This window comes from Equus przewalskii, chromosome 8 (genome assembly GCF_037783145.1).
Source record: "Equus przewalskii isolate Varuska chromosome 8, EquPr2, whole genome shotgun sequence".
NCBI classification, from domain to species: Eukaryota; Metazoa; Chordata; class Mammalia; order Perissodactyla; family Equidae; genus Equus; species Equus przewalskii.
The window spans coordinates 80,729,864-80,747,735 of record NC_091838.1 but is presented as its reverse complement, the minus strand read 5'-3'; the positions used below and the strand labels follow the sequence as shown (position 1 = coordinate 80,747,735).

The 17,872-nt window shown below is 45.9% G+C and overlaps 1 protein-coding gene across 9 annotated transcripts in view; it reads left to right on the top strand.

The window, feature by feature from the left end:
• TRAPPC9 (trafficking protein particle complex subunit 9) overlaps positions 1 to 17,872 on the top strand; it is a 626,356-nt gene that overhangs the window by 394,872 nt on the left and 213,612 nt on the right. For all 9 annotated transcript variants that reach the window (XM_070631024.1, XM_070631026.1, XM_070631021.1 and 6 more), the window contains one exon: positions 5,438 to 5,548. In XM_070631024.1, coding sequence (XP_070487125.1) covers positions 5,438 to 5,548 — 111 coding nt within the window. The remainder of the gene's footprint in view (positions 1 to 5,437; positions 5,549 to 17,872) is intronic.

Here is a 17,872-nt window from a genome sequence, read left to right as displayed (position 1 = left end):
CTTGTGCCCAACTCGGAGAGTTGATCCAAGGTAGGTGAGTAGAAGTTGAATTGTTAGGTCAAAGCGTACTCATCTACCACTTGACTACATGTTGCTGATCTGCTCTTTCGAGGAGTTCTTCCAGTCTGTACCCCTGGCAGCAGTGAACGAGAATTCCCATGTTTCTTGTTGATCTGTATCTTTGCCAATACTTGGTATTGGAGCACTTTTTCAATATTTCCAATGGGTTGGGTGGGAAATAGCATCTTAGGATTTTATTTCCATTTCTCTGACTACTAGTTGCATTGAGCTTCTCTTCCTGTTTATTGGCCATTGGGTTTCCTCTAGTTTAATTTGTCCATTCTTGTCCTTTGCTTGACTTTCTATTGGATCATTTCTTTCTTATTGATTTATAAGAGTTCTGTATAAATTCAGAATTCTAATCCTTCGTCAGTTTTATCTGTTGAAAATACATTTTTGCAGCTATCTTATCTTTGCTTTGGCTTTTAGTGTTTTTCATTGTACGGAAGTTCTTAATTTTAATACAGCCAAACATTTCAATCTTTTCCTTTACATATTTTTTCCAGCTTTACTGAGGTAAAATTGTATACATTTAAGATGTATAATGTGATGTTTTGATATGTGTATACATTGTAAAATGATTGCCACAATCAAAATAATTAACATATCCATCACCTAACATAGTTAGTATTTGTTTTCGTATGTGTGTGGTGAGAACACCAAAGATCTACTCTCCTAGCAAGTTCCAATTATACAATATAGTATTCTTAACTATGGTTACCATGCTGTATATTAGATCTCCAGAACTTATTCATTCTGCATAACTGAAACTTCATACCGTTTGACCAATCTCCCCGTTTTCCTGACTCCCCAGCTTCTGGCAACCATCGTTCTATTCTGTGCTTCTATGACTGAAACTGTCTTAGATTTCACATATAAGTGAATCATGCTGTACTTGTCCTTCTGTGTCTGGCTTATTTCACATAGCCTGTCTTCCAGGTTCATCCTCGTTGTCACAAATGGCAGAATTTCCTTCTTTTTTAAGGCTGAAGAATATTCTATTGTATGTGTGTATATATATATAGCCGCACTGATACTTGTTACTGTCTTTTTGAGAATTCTAACATTCTAACAGGTGTGAGGTGGTATCTCATTGTGGTTTGCATTTTTCTGATAATTGGTGATGCTGAGCATCTTTTCATATACCTACTGGCTGTTGGCATGTCTTCTTTTGAGAAATGTGTATTCAAGTCCTTTGCTAATTTTTTAATTGGGTTATTTGTTTTTTTGCTATTGAGTTGAGTTCCTTATATATTTTGGATATTAATCCCTTATCAGATATATGGTTTCCAAGTATTTTTTCCTTTTCTGTTGGTTGTCTTTTCACTCTATTGATTATTTCCTTTGCCATGCAGAAGCTTTTTAGTTTGATACAATCCAACTTTATTTTCCTTTTGTTGCCTGTGCTTTTGGGGTCATATCCAAAAAATCATTGCCCAGACTCCAGTATCAAGAAGCTTTCCCCTGTTTTCTTCTAGTAGTTGTACAGTTTCAGGTCTTACATTCAGGTCCTTAATCCATTTTGAGTTGATTTTTGTATAAGGTGTTAGATAAGGGTCCAATTTCATTCTTCTGCATGTGAATATCCAGTTGATCCATCATTTATTGAAGACTGTCCTTTCTCCATTGTGTTCTTGGTACCCTTGTTGAAGATTACTTTATATGTTGTGTGTCTGGAATTCATTTGAGAAATTTTTCTCTCTTTCAAGTTCATAAGCTGTTCACCTATATTTTCTTTTAAAGGATTTTAAATATTTCTTTTTACGTTTAGTTAGTTGCTGAATATATTCAGAATTCATTTTGTTCATGGTGTGAGGTAGGGATAGCATTTTCTGTCTATGTGCATAACCATTTGTACCCGCACTATTTATTGAACTTTCTTCTTACTAATCATCAATGCCCCCTCAATCATATATCCAGTTCCTCTGTATTCGTGGATCTGCTTCTGTGCTCTTTTTTATTTCACTGATGTATTTATCTATCACTGTCCTAGTACCACTGCCTTCGTTATTACACTTTTATAACAATTCTTGATATCTGGTTGGCCACATCCCTTCCAAAAGTTGTCTTTATCATTGTTTTCCATGTTCTTGGCCCTTTGCTCTTATATGTAAATTTTAGAATCAGCATGTCAAGTTTGATCAAAACCAAAACCCTATTGGGATTTTTCTTTGAGTTGCATTGAATTTATATAAATTTGGAAAGAGGTGACTTCAAAAATATTAAGGTTTCCCATCCTTGAAGATAACACATCTCTGCATTTATTCATCTTATTTAATACCATTCCATAAAACTTTAGAATTTTCTCCAGAAATATCCTTCGTACATTTGTTAGTTTTATTCCTAGGTACATTGCTATTGTAAATATATTTTCTGAAAGATTTTATTTTGTAATTGGTTTTAGTTGCTTTATAGGAATGTTATTGCTTTTGTTTGTGGGTGTGTGTCTTAACCCTCTATTCAGCAACCTTTTTGAACCTATTTTTCCTCATTTTACAAAATATGATGAAAATTTTTTTTTCATTTTTTTTTAACTCCCCTCATCTTTTCCAGCCTTCTTCCCTCACAAGAGTGTGATTTCCTTAAAAGCAAAGATCCTGTTTTTCTTGTTCACGTCCATATCCCAGGTGCCTAGAACAGTACCTGGCACACAGCAGGCACTCAGGAGATATTTATGTTTGTTAGAAGAATCAATCAATGCAGTGTCCAGTTCTGGGCAGAGGAAGTAGCATGTACTGAGTATATCAAGGTGGTTTCACGTGTGCTGCTCTCCCTGCCTGGAACTCGCATCTCCTTTCCACCTGGCAGCCTTGCCCCCCTCCCCCAACTTTACTCCAGATTCTTCCCTGCTGATGGGCCTTCGTCCCCACCTCTGCCCCAAACCAGGCAGGTGGATCTATCCTTCAAAGACTTGGTCTAATCTAGTTCTTCCAGGAAGCTTTCCTGGGTTTCCCTGTACTTCAGAAAGATGGATCCAGAAAACAAAACAAAAAAAAAGCAAGCAAGAATTAAAAGTAAACTATATGTTCAAATAGAGCATAAAACTTAAAAGAAATAGTAGTGTTATGGAAAGATACACAGAGTAAATAACATTATGGTGGGCACAAAATGCTACTGCATTTGGGGAAAAGGAGTTGATTTATGAATAATAGATAGTAAAGATCCACCAATATCATAATGTCAACAATTAGAAGGAAGAGAAATACTGGATTAAGACACCCCCACAGTCAGTGAGTCACAAAAAACAGAGACACAAAGTGTTATGCATTGATATTGTTCATTCCTGAGCAGTTTTCTGACTACCATATTCTAGAGTGAAAATAACATATATTTGAACGTTTTCTTCCGTACTTTTAAAAAATCACTTCAATTTTCCTCTTCTGATAAATGTTTTACGAATTCCCTTTCCTGATGAAAGATTTTGCTGTGATTAAAGCTTTCATGAAGTTATGACAGAGGCGGAATAGATCTTCATTCTTGAAAGCTCATTTCTCTGTGAGCTGAGGAAGAGGCCTCTTGTAGGCAGCTGTCAGAGCTAATGAATGTTTTCCAAGTGCTGAACCTCTGGGGAAGACAGCCCCAGCCAGAGGACCCAGAGCCGGCCAGTGTGAACCTGCTCTCTGCAGACCTGTGTTCTGCAACATCTAATGGCGTCTACAACAGAAACGGTGAAGCTGCTGCGTTACCTTCCTCCTTTGAGAGTAGCTTACACATACACATTTTGAAAAATTGGTATTTCACAGATTCCCTGTGGCCTTTGGATGGTGTTGTGTTTTTGCGTGTGTGTGTGAACCCCTGGCTAAGTTACTGTACCCCTCTCCACCTCAGTTCCCGTCTCTGGAAAGAACAAAGGACAAGGTTTGGATTTGGAATAAGTGCTGTCATCTACTGTGAAAATGACAGGATTTTGAGTTCTAAGTCTTGAGTCTGTCATCTCACCAGCATTCTTCGTCGTCCCCTGAGCCTCACTTTCTTCACCTGTGCTCGGGTCTAGGGAGGGTCAGCTCCTAGGGCTGTTGTGATGAAATGACAAGGTGCAGGCAGCCCAGCCACACGAATGTGAGTCCTTGCTCCCCTTTCCTTAACAACCAGCAAGGCTCTGCATCACCACACTTTGAGAATAGACGTGAGAATTCAGATGCCCTTCAGCGGGTCCTATTTTGAAGTCACACTAAGCTGAAAATGACTGAGAGCACAAAGCACAAATCCTTTTCCAAGTCTTTTTTTTTTTTTCTGTGAAAAACTACTTACCTTGCTCCTTGAGGAAGAATGGCTTCTGCCTCTGTTGCTGCCTTCTGTGTCTGCTCCTGTTGTGGTTACAACTGTCCCGTTTAGATCAGCAAACACTGATTGACTACCTGGCATGTGCCAGCTGTGATACTTGGTATTTGGGATCCTGTGTTAGATTAGGAAAGCCTTCCACTGTAATGGAAACCTAGCAAATGATTGCTAACACAAATGAAGCATGTGCTCTGGTTTTTTGTTTTGTGCATGTAGCCAATGAGTTTAGAGGATGGGAGGCAGTATGGGGCTGCTTCATTTGCTGAAGGTGTTGTCATTTCCCAGACCCCTCCTGGCCCCCACTCTGCCAGCGTCAGCCTGTAGCGTTTGTCTTCATTGCCTCCAAAGGGTTGCTGAGCTACTTGGCTTCGGACTCATCTCCAGGGAGGAAGGAAAGGGAACAAGGGAGGCTGAAGGGTGAATGCCTTCTCCTCTCAAGGTCTTGTCTTCTTATTTGGGATGGAAGGTCTCCAGAAGGCTATTCTTATTGGCTCAGACTTTGTCCTATGGGCCTCCTTTTGGAGCAGACATGATGGGAACTTGAATACTTTTCTTTTTACCGTCTGTAGTGGAGAAAACAAAGGAGTGGAGATTTCACATGGGTGGTGAGTGAGTAGACCTACAATATTTTCTGGAGGAGTAAGATGTAGTCTCTGTAAGAACTCACGGTAGCTGTGAGCACAGACAGCTGTCATACGGCTCTCCATGGAGCGGTGCCTGGCACCTCGCCTGGTGCCTGTTCCCACTGGTTGTCTGACTTATGGCTCAGGTATTCTAGTCCTCACGTACATGAGGCTTGGAGAACTCGAATTACCTTCCCAAGGTCACTTGGTTTGTGAAGGGCACATCTGTGTTGTAAGCATGTGTCCCTAGTACTAAGGAGTACCTCATGTCCAAACTTAGTTTTTAGAGTTCATGGTTTTGTTCGGAATGAGTCTCATTAATACTTTATGTTTAGGGGCACTTGACATTTTGATAAATTGCACTTCTGACATTCTCAAGTAGTGGAAAATCTTCGGGGAGGGAAAAAAGGCAAAGTCACTCTCCTCTTTGGCTGTCAGACGATTCTCAACTTTCCTTTGTCTTTTCAACGCAGTACCCGGCAGTGCCACCTGCTCCTGGATGTCTTCAACTCCACGGAGCACGAGCTGACAGTCAGCGCCCGGAGCAATGAAGAGCTCGTCCTGCATGCCGGCGAGTGCCAGCGGTGAGTGTCCCCACGCCCCACCTGCTTCCTCTCTCTGCTTTCATCCCCCTGCTGGGGAGATGCTGAAATAATCCACCCTCAGACCCCAGAGGATGGGCAGCCTCGTCTCCCTTGCAGAGGCATCATAGTCGCGTTCAAGTTTGGTGAAAGAATCTGAAGTGGTTTCAAGTTAGAGCCAAGTGTAAAGAGTCAGGGTAAAACTGGATGACGTCCGTCTGAGGAAGCAGTGGCATGTGCTTTCAGGCACCACATCTGAGGACTGAAACATCTGGGCAAGACCTAACAAGATCTTTTAAATTCTTAAGAAAGCTGGATCTGGGTATACTGGGTATTAATTTGGGGGCTGTATATCAATATCAATAGGAAGTTCCTTGGAGAAATTAGTGCCACAAAAAGCCAGGCCAAGCTTAGATCTTTGCGAAAGGTACAGCATCACCCAAGCCCAGTCCCTGGAGGGCAAAGATTTGTGCCACCACCGAGCCCTGGGACAGGGTCAGCCGCAGGACATGCCCTGGCCCAGCAGGAGCTGAGTGGGACTGAGAGCTGACCAGGAGCAAAGCCAGGACCTCTAGGGCATGTCCCAAGGCAGGTGGAGCTCGGTGACTTTGGGAAGACACTCTTCTGCTGTGGCAGGGCCCCTTCCCCAGGCCCTGGCTCACTCCCTACTGGGTCTCTGCCTAGACCAGAAGCTGTGCCTTCAAGCCGAACTTGGATGTCAGGGGCATACCCTTATAGATGGAATAAGATACAGATGGAATACAATTTTTATTTTTAATTGCAAAATACTTCAAACGTGTAGAAAATAATTTAGAAACCAGCATACCCATGTTGCAGATTTAAGCATTTTGCTATATTTGCTCCAGATCTCTCCCTGTCTCTCTCTGTCTTTCTGTGTTTCTTTCTCTCTTTCTCTTTTATTTTGAGGAAGTAAAATGTTAAAAAAAATATAGCTGACATTAACATCATTAGTCAGTGGGGGAGACGCAAATTCAAACCACAATGAGATACTACTACACATCCATTAGAATGGTTAAAATAAAAGACTGACACCAACCAAATGTTGGTGAGCATGTGAAGCGTCTGGAGCTCGCATGCTTTGGTGGCATATACAGTAGTGCAACCACTTTTGAAGAAGGTCTGGAAGTTTCTTATAAAACCAAACATACACCTACTCTTTGCCCAGCAATTCCAACTCTGGCTATTTATTAAAAAAAAAAAATTTAAATGTATGTTCACAAAAAGACTATACAAGAATGTTCCTGGCCAAAAACCAGAAAGAGCCCAGGTGTCCATTACCGGAGAATGGATCAACAAATGGTAGCATTTTCCTATAAATGGAATAGTGCTCAGTAACAAAAACTTTCAAGTTCTTAATACACACACCAACATGGGCGAATCTCAGGAACTTTATGCTGAGTGAGGGAGCCTTACCCAGAGGAGCATGCTCTGTGTGATTCCATTTGTCTGAAATTCCAGAACAGGCAAAACTAGTCCATGATGGAAAAAGCAGAACATTGATTGCCTCTGGAGAGGTTGGGGTGGGCTTTGACCGGGAAAGGGCTTAGGGGATTTTCTAGGTGATGGCCATGTTGTATAACTTGATATTTGGGCATGGGTTACACAGGTATTAGCATTTGTTAAAATTCAGTGAATATGCGCTTAAGATTTGTGTCTTTCACTGTAAATCAATTTTATGTCAAAAGAAAAACTGTAAGCACATATTGAATTCTCAGTACTGATGCTATGCTGAAGGATTTCGGGGAGTGCATGGTGTCTGCAGTAGTCTTTAGGAGGCCTGAAAAATAAGACGAATGGATGGATGGGTAGAGGGATGGAAAGATGGACAGACTACATGATAAAGCAAATAGAGTAAAGTGTTAATGGTGGAACCTGCCAATGGCCCTGTAGGGTGGAAAATTCTTCCAACTTTATATTTGAAAATTTTCATAAGAAAATGTTGGAAAAAGTATGCAAATGAGAACAGAGCTAAGCCCTACTGCCTTGGCCAACTCCCACCCAACTTCCTTTCTCTTCCCTTCATCCTCAGGGGAAATCTGTGTCTTGGAGGCAATGGCAGTACTCACACCATGTTTTACTACTTTTTATTGTATTTTACTCATAGCCACAACCAGTCATTATTTTGAGAGTTGTTTTTTTAACAACATAAGTGTTTCCATATCATGTATTTCTTTTTATTAACTTTAAATCCACATTATGCTTTGGAGCTAAATATAAATCTTGTTCTTTCATTTTGACTGCTATTTATATTTCGCTGCATGATTACACCACTTTATCTATTTCCATGGTAATCCACTGTGAGGTTGCTTCCAGGGTATTGCTATTTAATGTGATTGTTGTTAATGACATACATGAACGCAAAGTCAGGCCTTACAGCCCCTGTTGCAAGACTGTTTGGGGCTGATAGGTGGAAGCTAGAAGTCGGTGGCTTGGGGACATTTGCGCCTTCCTCTGAGAGGAAGGAAACATTGCGTCTTGAGAGCACAGAGGTCTGGTGCCTGCAGAGGTCTTGCCGGGTGGGAGTGGGTATGGGCAGGGGGCTCATGTGCTCCTCCTGCATCAGGACAGGCTCTTTCCTAGGGCGCTGATGCATCCTTGGGGTCTAAGCCAGCAGCTTAACTGCAGCTGCCTGGGCCCAGTGCTGTTCTCCAAATTGTGAAGGAAACTATCTGCCCTCTTTCTTGTCTTTCTCGTTAGATGTTTTGATGTAGCCCGAGATCCCAAAGGACGTCAATCTAGTCTTCTGGTGACACCAATATAAAACCTGTTTTTAAAAAATTATAAATTGCCAAGCTTTGTTCTAAGCTTGGATCATTCTTGGCAATGGAAGGGTGAATGATGTTAACGCTTCCATTCGTAAATAATCACGATTTAGTTGTGTGCTTCAGGCTTCTTCCTTATTAAGCTTTTTGTTTAAATTCTCATTTCTCAGTGCTCCCAACTCACACGTTTTTTATTCACTCATAAAATATTCATTCAATAAATATTGATATTTCAAGAACTTGCTGTGTGGTACCTTCATCAGGTTCCGGGAGTGCCAAGATGAATAAATAAGGACGCTCTTAGCCAGAGAGTGACAACACAGCGTGAGGAGTGTCTCACACAGCCAGGGCGGCCCTGCTTTTCCTGCCCGATGGGGGCATTTTGCTGTCATGGTTGGGGGGGATAAACCAGAGGTCATGGTGTCACATTTGTCTGGGAAGTCATCTTGTCCCCGCTAACCTAGTGGTGACTGCCGGGAACCCTGGTGTTTGTGGGGAGGCAGGGAATCACTTCCCTCTCCAAGCCTCTCTGGCCTTGCTGGCCTCCCCTGGATCCATACCGCTCCACCTCCATGGACGAGATCACAGTTCTTTGGTTCTCACGGAGCAGGTGTGGTAGAGGAAGCGTGGGTTCCTTGCAGACCTTGGCCACGAACGTGTCCCCATACATCCAGGCCCTGTCTCCTGAGTGCCCAGTCTCTTCCCAGAGTCCTGAGCTTGACCACCTTCCCGGCTCTCCCCTTCCACCACAAGGAGCCATCCCCACCGCACCTCAGGCTTTGCTAGGTGCTAAAGAAGGCTTCTCTGTGCCCAGGTGCGGCCTCTCTGAGGAGGGTTCTTACTGCTACCTTGGAAGTGGGCAGAGGAATAATGCTTTCTGCTGGAGATGGCACAGCCTAGTCTTAAATGAAAAGCTGTATTCCTGGAATCCACGTGGCTTTGACCCTGCTCTTCACAGAACCTAGAGGGTCAAGAGGTATTTGACTTCCTTCTAAGGGTGGCCTGCAGTTCAAGAGAGGGCCCAACTCCAATTGGATTGTTGCGCTGCTGCCTCTCCCCCTTACTCCTGGTAGAAAAGGGTGATCTCATTTTACCCAATACAAGAGAAATGTATCCTCAGGAACACAGAGGTGCAGCGCGCTTCCCAGTGCAAGAAAGGATGGAGGTCATAGTCGCTGAGCCCCGTGCGTTTGGAAGAGTTTGGGCACTGCAATTCTCATATCCCCTCACGGAGGAGCTTTGTCTTCATTTTATTGATAAGTAAACGAAGTTGATCAAAGTCCGTGGGACCCACATCTGTCTGATGGCATGGCTGTGCTTGGAATGGTGATTTAAGAAGGGTTGGAGCAGGACTCGGGGTAAAACCAAGGTCTGTTCCCTTCTCCTCTTCTGCTCTGCGCAGCCTTAGGCAGGTTGTGGCCAGCACTGTGAAGTCCATCGTCAAGTGTAAAGGCCAGCAGGGGAAAGGGTGAGGTGGAGAAGCAAACTGGGTCTTTGTCTTCCAAGTTGCTCACTAATTCATTCAACAAATATACCTGAGTGTCGGGCAGGTGCCAGGACCTACCAGGAGCTGAGAAGCTGATACTGGGTCCTCACAGCGCTGAGGTTTTGGTGTGGAAGGAAGGTGCACAAACAGGTGATTGTCACACACTATGAGGGGAATTGAAAGCATGCAGGAAGAAACACAACCGGACAGGACGAGGGTGTGCTGGGAAGGCTTCCTGGAAGAAGCGTTGTTAATAAGGACAGACAGGTAGGAGTCAGCCAGGGCTGGAGAGCAAGGGCAGAGCAGCCCAGGTGAAGGAAAGCCTGCCCCAGGAAGGGCATGTTCAAAGGGCGACATGGAGGTGTTCTTCGCAGACTAAATGTCCAAGTTCTTAAACCGAAAATTCCGCTCCGTCACCTGTTTCTTAGAGATATCTTTTTAATCTTATAATTTAAAAACAACATTTCAGCAAATGGATGTAGAAGGTACCTCTCCACCTTCCTAATTTCTTCTTTAAAGGTCCTTTGGAAATTGGTGACTCCCTTCTTGGCTTGTGAGCTTCTGTGGCACGGTTGATGCATCAATTCTGTAATTAGGGGCCGTTAGTTAACATCGCTTTGGCCAAACACGATTTGTGATGCTTGGTCTGTAGTGATTACATTTTCTGGGGCTCTAAACCATCAGTCGTGACCTTCAAGATGTTGTTGCCCAGTCTTGCTGTTACTAGGCCTGTAGTAACACTCATTTTTGTCTGAGGGGTGATGTAAACGCAAGATACCACTTTCACATGCAGTAGCTTCTTTAATCCTCATGACAGTTGTTCAAGGTGTGGCAATGTGCTCGTTTTTGCATATGAGTAAGAGAACGTAAAACTTGCTAAGGGTCATGCACTTAGTTCAAATTGGAGCCCAGGGCTGCCCATGTACCACCTGTACCTCTCCTCTGGAGTTATCTACAATTCTTTAGCTTATGTCCCTCGGAACTGAGCATTCCTCCTCATCCAGTCTCAAAAGATGACCAGAAGCAGCGAAAGTTTCTTTTGAGTGAAACAGCGTGAACTTTCTCAAGAAAATACATCGCCAGCAGCAAATTTACTGGAAAATTAAGATATGATAATTATTGTGTTTTTTGCTTAATTATCAAACCATTAAAATTAAATTTCATGACAACTCTCATTTATGCATAAATCTCTTTTAATTTATGGTAATAGATGTTATCTCATGCCATGCTTCAAGCTATCCCATTTTGCCCCACCCTCCCTCACACAGCGGCACTGCCTGCACAGTGGGCCTGGTGTGCAAGTGTCCAAATGTTACCTCCCTAGGGAGGTTGGCTGTGAACAGATCAGCCTTGTCACGTGTCACGTGGATCCTAGAATGGCTTTCATGCCAGAGGGGCAGGGACGGGCTCTAGGAGCAGGCTATAGCTCCAGTGCTCTGAACCTTTCCCTCAACACTGTCCAGGCGGCTGCGAGGGCCAGGCTGTGGCTCTGGCCAGACGCTCACATCTAGGCGGATCCTGGATTGAGCTTTGAGGCGGGAGTGAGAAGGCCTGGCTTCTCTACCGGTGTGGTGGTTGTGTTTCCTTTTGATAATCTGCCGGTGGGCTCCAGCCTGTGGCAGGGTGCTCCCTTCATCCTGCAGTCCGTTTCTGGTTTCCCTTTTTTTCTTCTGCCCGTTGAGTGTCGTAGATAAGCCTTTACCTCCTCTAGGTTCTGGTTTCTTCTCTGGCTGTATGAGAGGTTAAAACAGTGTTCACTATAGGGATGACAGAGCGAACACAGTGAGGATGTAGTCGGCGCTAACTTGTAATTGCTGCATTTGCTGTGCCACTTGCTCCATCTCCACAGCATCTTGTCAAGTCGACGTCCTTATCATCCCTGTTGACCAGATGAAGAAACAGCTCAGAGACGTGAGTGGCTAGTGACTGCTCAGGTCCCTTCCTTCTCTAAGGCTTCTGATTTTTATTTTACATCACTCCTCACAGAGGCATTTGGGGAGCAGAGAAACATTGGCAAGATGAGTGCTAGCCTGTGCATCCTCTCCGCATGCACCGTTCCCCTGTGTGCCAGGTGTGCGCCTGAGTCCCAGGGAGCACCGGAGGGCCTGGCCCTGCCCCGGAGTGCATGATCAGTGATTCCTGTGCAGTCTCTTCTCCTCAGCTTTATGCTGTCATATCGAACATTCTCATTTATCCAAGCCCAGAAGAGCTCCAAACTCAAATACCTGGCTCCAAGGTTTAATTCCTTCACACACTCTGAAGAACCTTGTGACTCATTCAAGGAATACCTCATTGTTTGGAGCCTGGTGCTACTGCTGGTTGTTATTTAACTGCTCTTCGCGTTTTCGTACATCCTCCCTCCGTGGGAGGCATGCTCCGCCCCTCTCAGTGAACAAGCCCGTTCCCTCCGCCTAGAGGTCCCTCTTGAAACCGTTCTGAGTTAGAAGAGTGTGGATTTTCTTTGTACTTTCTTTTTCAAACTGGAAGGAAAATGGGAGAGTCCTTCAGAAACTTAGTTTCTAGAAACAAGGAGAAAGCATCCTGCTGTACTCTTGTCCTTTCAGCTGATCGATGGGGAAACTGAGGCTCAGGGTTGTTTAGCAAGTCCTGGGTAGAATGGCGTTCATCCCAGGGCTCCTAATTCGCCTGTCTAGAGCTGTCTCCACCGCACCCTCTGCCTCCCTTCTAATGAGCAGTTTTTACAGTTGTCCTCATGGAAACCCAGATGGCTCTTGGATCAGTTGGAGCCCCTGGTGATTAATAGGCAGCAAGAAGAAGTGTTGGAGTTCAGCCTGGAGAAGCAGCCTGATCACAGAGATTCAATACCTTGGGAGATGCAGCCGTTTGCTGACTCAGATGACGGGAGAAATGTTTTTCTTTTTGTGAGAAAAGAAAAACAAGATGACTTGATTGGGTTCCATATACTGTGCAGCTTTCTGTTCCTCAGAAATCTTAGACGTGGGGCTTTTCTTCTGGGTTTCTGCCTGTGCAGTTCTTGAGCGTCTGCTCTAGCGAGGGCGTGCAGAGTCCTCCCTGTCATGCAGGAGGTGGCCCATCCTCACACGCCCCTGCCCTTGGCTGCAGGCCGGTTTTCAGCTGCTCCCACCTGTGAACAAAGGCCGAGTGGCACAGGCTGGGGCCACACGGAGCGCATGTCCAGTCCTGGCCAATGGTTGGCTCAGCTCTCTTGGGCAAGTTGCTTGGCCTTGTTGAGCTTCCAACTGCTTTTCTTTAAAATGGGATAATAAGGCCTGTCCTACAGGTTGTTAGAAATACTAAAGTTCATCCACATCAGGTCCCTGGCTCCACGTGCGATGCACGGTGGGTGCTCCGTAAATGGCAGATAAGTTATTTTTCGATACCCTTTATCACTCTTTAGAAACGGTTCCCACCATCCTGGCTCCCACAGCTGGAGCACGTCTCAGCCTGGGTGAGGGGCATGTATTTGAGGTCTTGTATTTCCCCTTTGGGGAGATGGCTGTAATAGACATTTGCTCAAGTTATTGTTATTTATTTATAGCCTCATGTCCCGGGCTTCTCAGTGGTGCCTGAAGTGGAGACAGACAAAGTTCTCATCTATGAGGAGTCAGAAACCACAGTTATTTCACAGAGAGGATTTGCTATGAGGAATTGTTAACGAGGCCGGAGGTTGGTAACTAGGTAACTGAAGGGATGGAGGGCACGGCCCAGGCGGCTGGTGTAGCGGCTATAGGAGGCAGCCCTGCCTGGGGCCGGGGACCAGGGCAGGCAGTTGGGGTTATCACAGTTAGAAGCTGGGAATGGCAGCCATGGAGCTGACACTCAGCTGTCTGAGGAAGGGATGCCTGGGGTCTGGGGTCTCAGAGATGAGATGCAATGTAGGGGTGTACCCGCAGGGATCACTGGCAGGCAGGTAACCCTTAGAGAGCAACAGGAACCCCTGGGGGGTGGGCAAGTCCCTCCTCCTCCTGTAGTCCTGCAGACTCCTTCCACAGCCCGTTGGGGGAGCAGAAGTGTGGCCTACAGAGTCAGTAACTGCCCAGCTCGCCCAGCAAGCCCTGCCTAGAGCCAGCTCGGCTCGGGCTGCTCGGATCTCCTTGCTGGAACTATGTCTCGCTCTTGCATGGCCGTGGATTCTTGGATGGTGTTTGTTATTTTCTACCTCAAGTTCTCCTTCCTGATGGACTAGAGGTTCCTAGACTTTGCTGCATATTGTAATTACAGGGGATCTTTAAAAAAGAGTGATGGCTCCCCCCTGCCCCATCCTCATCTCATCAGTTGGGTTCCACCTGAGCATCAGGATTTGTAAATCTCCCCTGGTAACTCTAAGGTGTGGCCAAGTGTGGGAACCACGGAGCTAGACTGTGAATTCTTTGAGAGCTGCATTTGTGTTTTGTTCATCTCTGAATGTCCCCACCCCTTGATCCAGTGTCCAGCACATGGCGGGTGCTCAGGTGACATTTGGTTGTGAGTGAGTAAGTTAGCAGTGGGTATGCTGCCATCTCATTCCCAAGCGTCCCCTCCTGCTTGGGGGTCTTACTCACGACACCTCCACTCCCAGCGTGACTCAGGCAGGAGGTTTTAAGCTGACCCCAGGGGGCACATGGTGGTTTTATCTCCCTGGTTCCGTTCACCAGGGAGGGGTGATGAGTAAAGACATCCGTCTTGTATTTTCTTTGGTGCTCCCACTCCCATCCGGCCTTGTCTCTCAGACTTCCACGCCCAGTCTCCCCTCAACCGCAGTGCTCCGGTTGGTGTGGAGACTAGAAATTCTGAGAGCTCAGCATTCCCTTCCTAGGGAGTGGAGTTTGGCCGCTGGGCCCCATAGTCACATCTCTCAAGTGAAACCTCCCACCTCTCCGGGCTGCCAAATGTCTCTGCCCACCTGTTAGGAAAAGGGACTCATTTTATCTTGTGGAAAGAGGGCAGTGCCCTGGAGTGAGCAGAGGCATGCATTGCAGTCCCAGCTCTGCTGGTTCTGTCATGACCTCAGACAGGTCCTTCAGCCCCTTTGAGGCTTAGCCCCTCCTCTGTCCAGTGGGGAGTAAGGACCCCGCCGTGCCGCCCTCAGCATGGGGCCACTTCAGGGAAGCTGCTGAAGTGAAAGGGGAGCTGTCATTATTCATTCTTTTACTTAAAAACTTTATTTTGGAAAATTCAAATATATACAAAAGGTACCATAACAGATAATGAACGGCATGTACTTCCCTCCCAGCTTCTGCGGCCAGCAGTTCGTGACCAGTCTTTTTCATCTCTCCCTTACCAACGTCCCCATTTCCTCTATTATTTTAAAGCAAATGCAAGACATCATATTATTTCATCTGTAAATATTTTAATATTTAATGCTAGAATACCATATCATGTTTTAAAATGGACAATTCCTCAGTATCAACAAATATCCAGTCAGTGCTTAAATTTCCAATGATCTTAGTGTCATATTTTTAAGACTGTTTAAAAAATCAAATTCAAGAAGTTAATACGTCTCAAATCCATCTTTAATCTCCAGGCTCCGCTCTCGTCTCTTTTTTTCTCTGGCGCAGTTTTCACTGACTAATCCAGGTCCCCCAGTTGGGGCTTTGCCAGTTGCATGCCTGTGGTGGCGTTTAACTTACTCCTCTGAATTCTTTCTTTTTCTTTCTTCCTCATTCAATTAGGAGGATCTAGACGCTGGATCCTATTCAGAATATTTCTCTGTTTTGCAGAGAATCCCCATCAGACAGCACTGTGTCTGCTTGTTTTCTTCTTGTGAGGAAGACGCAAAATTCGATGTTTTTCTCTTATCTAACCCTACACCGTAAAGTCCTAGCGTGGCATTCTGACACCAAGTGCATGGGCTTTCATCCCCAGTGGCTTTGTAAACATTAAGAAACCCCCCGACTCTTCTTCATAAGCTCAAAACAAAACAAGCACGGAAGTGCTGTCTGTCTGAGGTTTGGAAAATGACCAGATGAAGCAGGGAAGCCGTTTGCTGTGTGCTGTCGGCTCTAAGTCATCATGCTCATCAGATAACTAAGGCTCATCTCTCGACAGCTGCCCAGGGAGAGGAGCTGGGCTCACGTCGGCCCCTTCAGGGCTCTCAGGCCCACAGGGATTTGCAGACCTTGCAGCCTCTGCTGGCTTGACGCGGCCCTGGAGCCGGATGGGCCTAGGCCCAGCAAGACCAGGCTGCGGCCCCCAGGGAGTGACAGCATCCTCACTCTCCATGGGACTTTTCGGGGGCTGGGGAGAGTCCGGGCAGGTTGAGTTCAGGACGTCTGGGACTTTCGGGCACAAATTAGCTTGAGCGGTATCTGTGTATATTTGTCACACAGGATGCTGCTTCCTCTATAATGACTTAAGCTTGTAAATTGTGTTTTTCTAGGGCAAGGGTTATTGTCTCCATCTGATGGACAACTCAGTGGAGCTTAGGATGGGAGGGGTGTCTCCGGGAGTGCTGGGTGGTTCCTGGGGACTGCTGTGGCGGTGTGGGTGAGCAGAGCTGGGCTGGGCCAGGTCTTTGGGGACCTTGGATGCCAGGTAGAAGGGAATGATCTTTATTACATTTTTAATGAGGGATTTGGGGAAGGTTTTGAAGAAGATGTCTTTGCCTTTTGGATTTTCCCCATTTTCACCTGCAGGATAAACGACAGCTTCACTGCTGGCTTGAAATCGTCCTGTGAGAGCCATGGTTCCCAGGATGTGGACCCTGGACCAGCAGCAACATCATCACTGAGACCTCACTGGAAATGCAAATTCTCAGGACCCACCCTAGACTTACTCCTGGGCCAGGGGCCGAGCAATCTTTAGTTTAACAAACCCTCCAGGTGCTTCTGGTGCTCAAAGAAGTTTGAGAACCAGTGTGTTAGAGGAATGCCAAGGAGTGTAGTCCGGGCTGAGCAAACAACCGGCCGTGTGTCAGGTCCTCCCCCGAAGCCCCGTTCACACCCTGTAACTGTGGTTTGGTGGGAAGTTGTGTCTTGGGCAGCACTTGTTTTGTCTGCTTCTAGTGAAAGGTGTCAGATCCTGGACGTAGGCCCCTCGGAATCTCCTCCCTTCCTTCCTGTCAGTACTTCCCAACTTGGAGAGGGAGCTACGCAGGGCACCTTTTGGGGTTGGGGATGGGGTTTGGTTCTGTTGAGTTCTGCACAGTCAGGGCTGCGGCGTTTTAGGAGCCCTCTGAAATGAGCCACAGCTGATCTAGGTCTGTTGCTGGGAAGGGAGGGCAAGGTGGACCTGGGAAAAACACACACAGGTGCCCTCTACAGAGTTTAAGCCCCTGGGAACCAGGCAGGAGGACCGGGGAGGTCAGATGATGGCTCCTCGTGTAGTGGAAGGAGCACGTCAGCCTGGCTTCAGGTCTTGCCTCTGCACATTTCTGGGCTTCTCTAAGCCTCATTTCCGCTTCTGTAAAAAGGAGTGGTGTTCTGGGTTAAGAAGGGGCAGGTGCAAAGCCCTTTTAGACAAGTCAGTATGGTGGGGTACATTTTACTTTCCTTTTCTAAGGTGATGCTTCAGTGGGCCCAGAGCCCTAACTGGCTGGATGTCATGGGACGAACCTTGAACTCAAGCCAACCTGGGTTGAATCATTTAATTTACTTAATCTCTGTGAGCTTTAGTTTCCACGTCTGCAAAACGGGGACTGTAACACCTACCTCTCCAGGTTGCCATGAGATTTGGGTGAAATAAAGTGGATCTAGCCGTGGAGGGCACTCAGTAAATGGTGGGGTCTCCTCTGCTGACGCTGCAGCTGCTGGATCACGTGGGTCCTGTCATTGGGGTGGTTCAAGCAGAATCTGGATGGTGACGGAGACATCATCTCAGAGGTGCCTGACCCTCATGAGAGACTGTATGTCTGAGCCCTTGAGAGTCTAAGACCCTAAGATACGATTTCCATTTTGTATTATGTCTGGCCTCTAACTTGTCCCCATTGAAACACCCTAATTTTCCGACCCCCGTTTTATAACTTCTCTCTTGGGCCAGGTCTACACTGGGTTCACCTCTGGACACTTAAGTGCTTGAAAAAATACCTGTTTACGTGGGTCTGCAGTAACTGAAGTGTACCTTTTCTTACTGTGGAAACATTTGCATAAAGAGATGGTG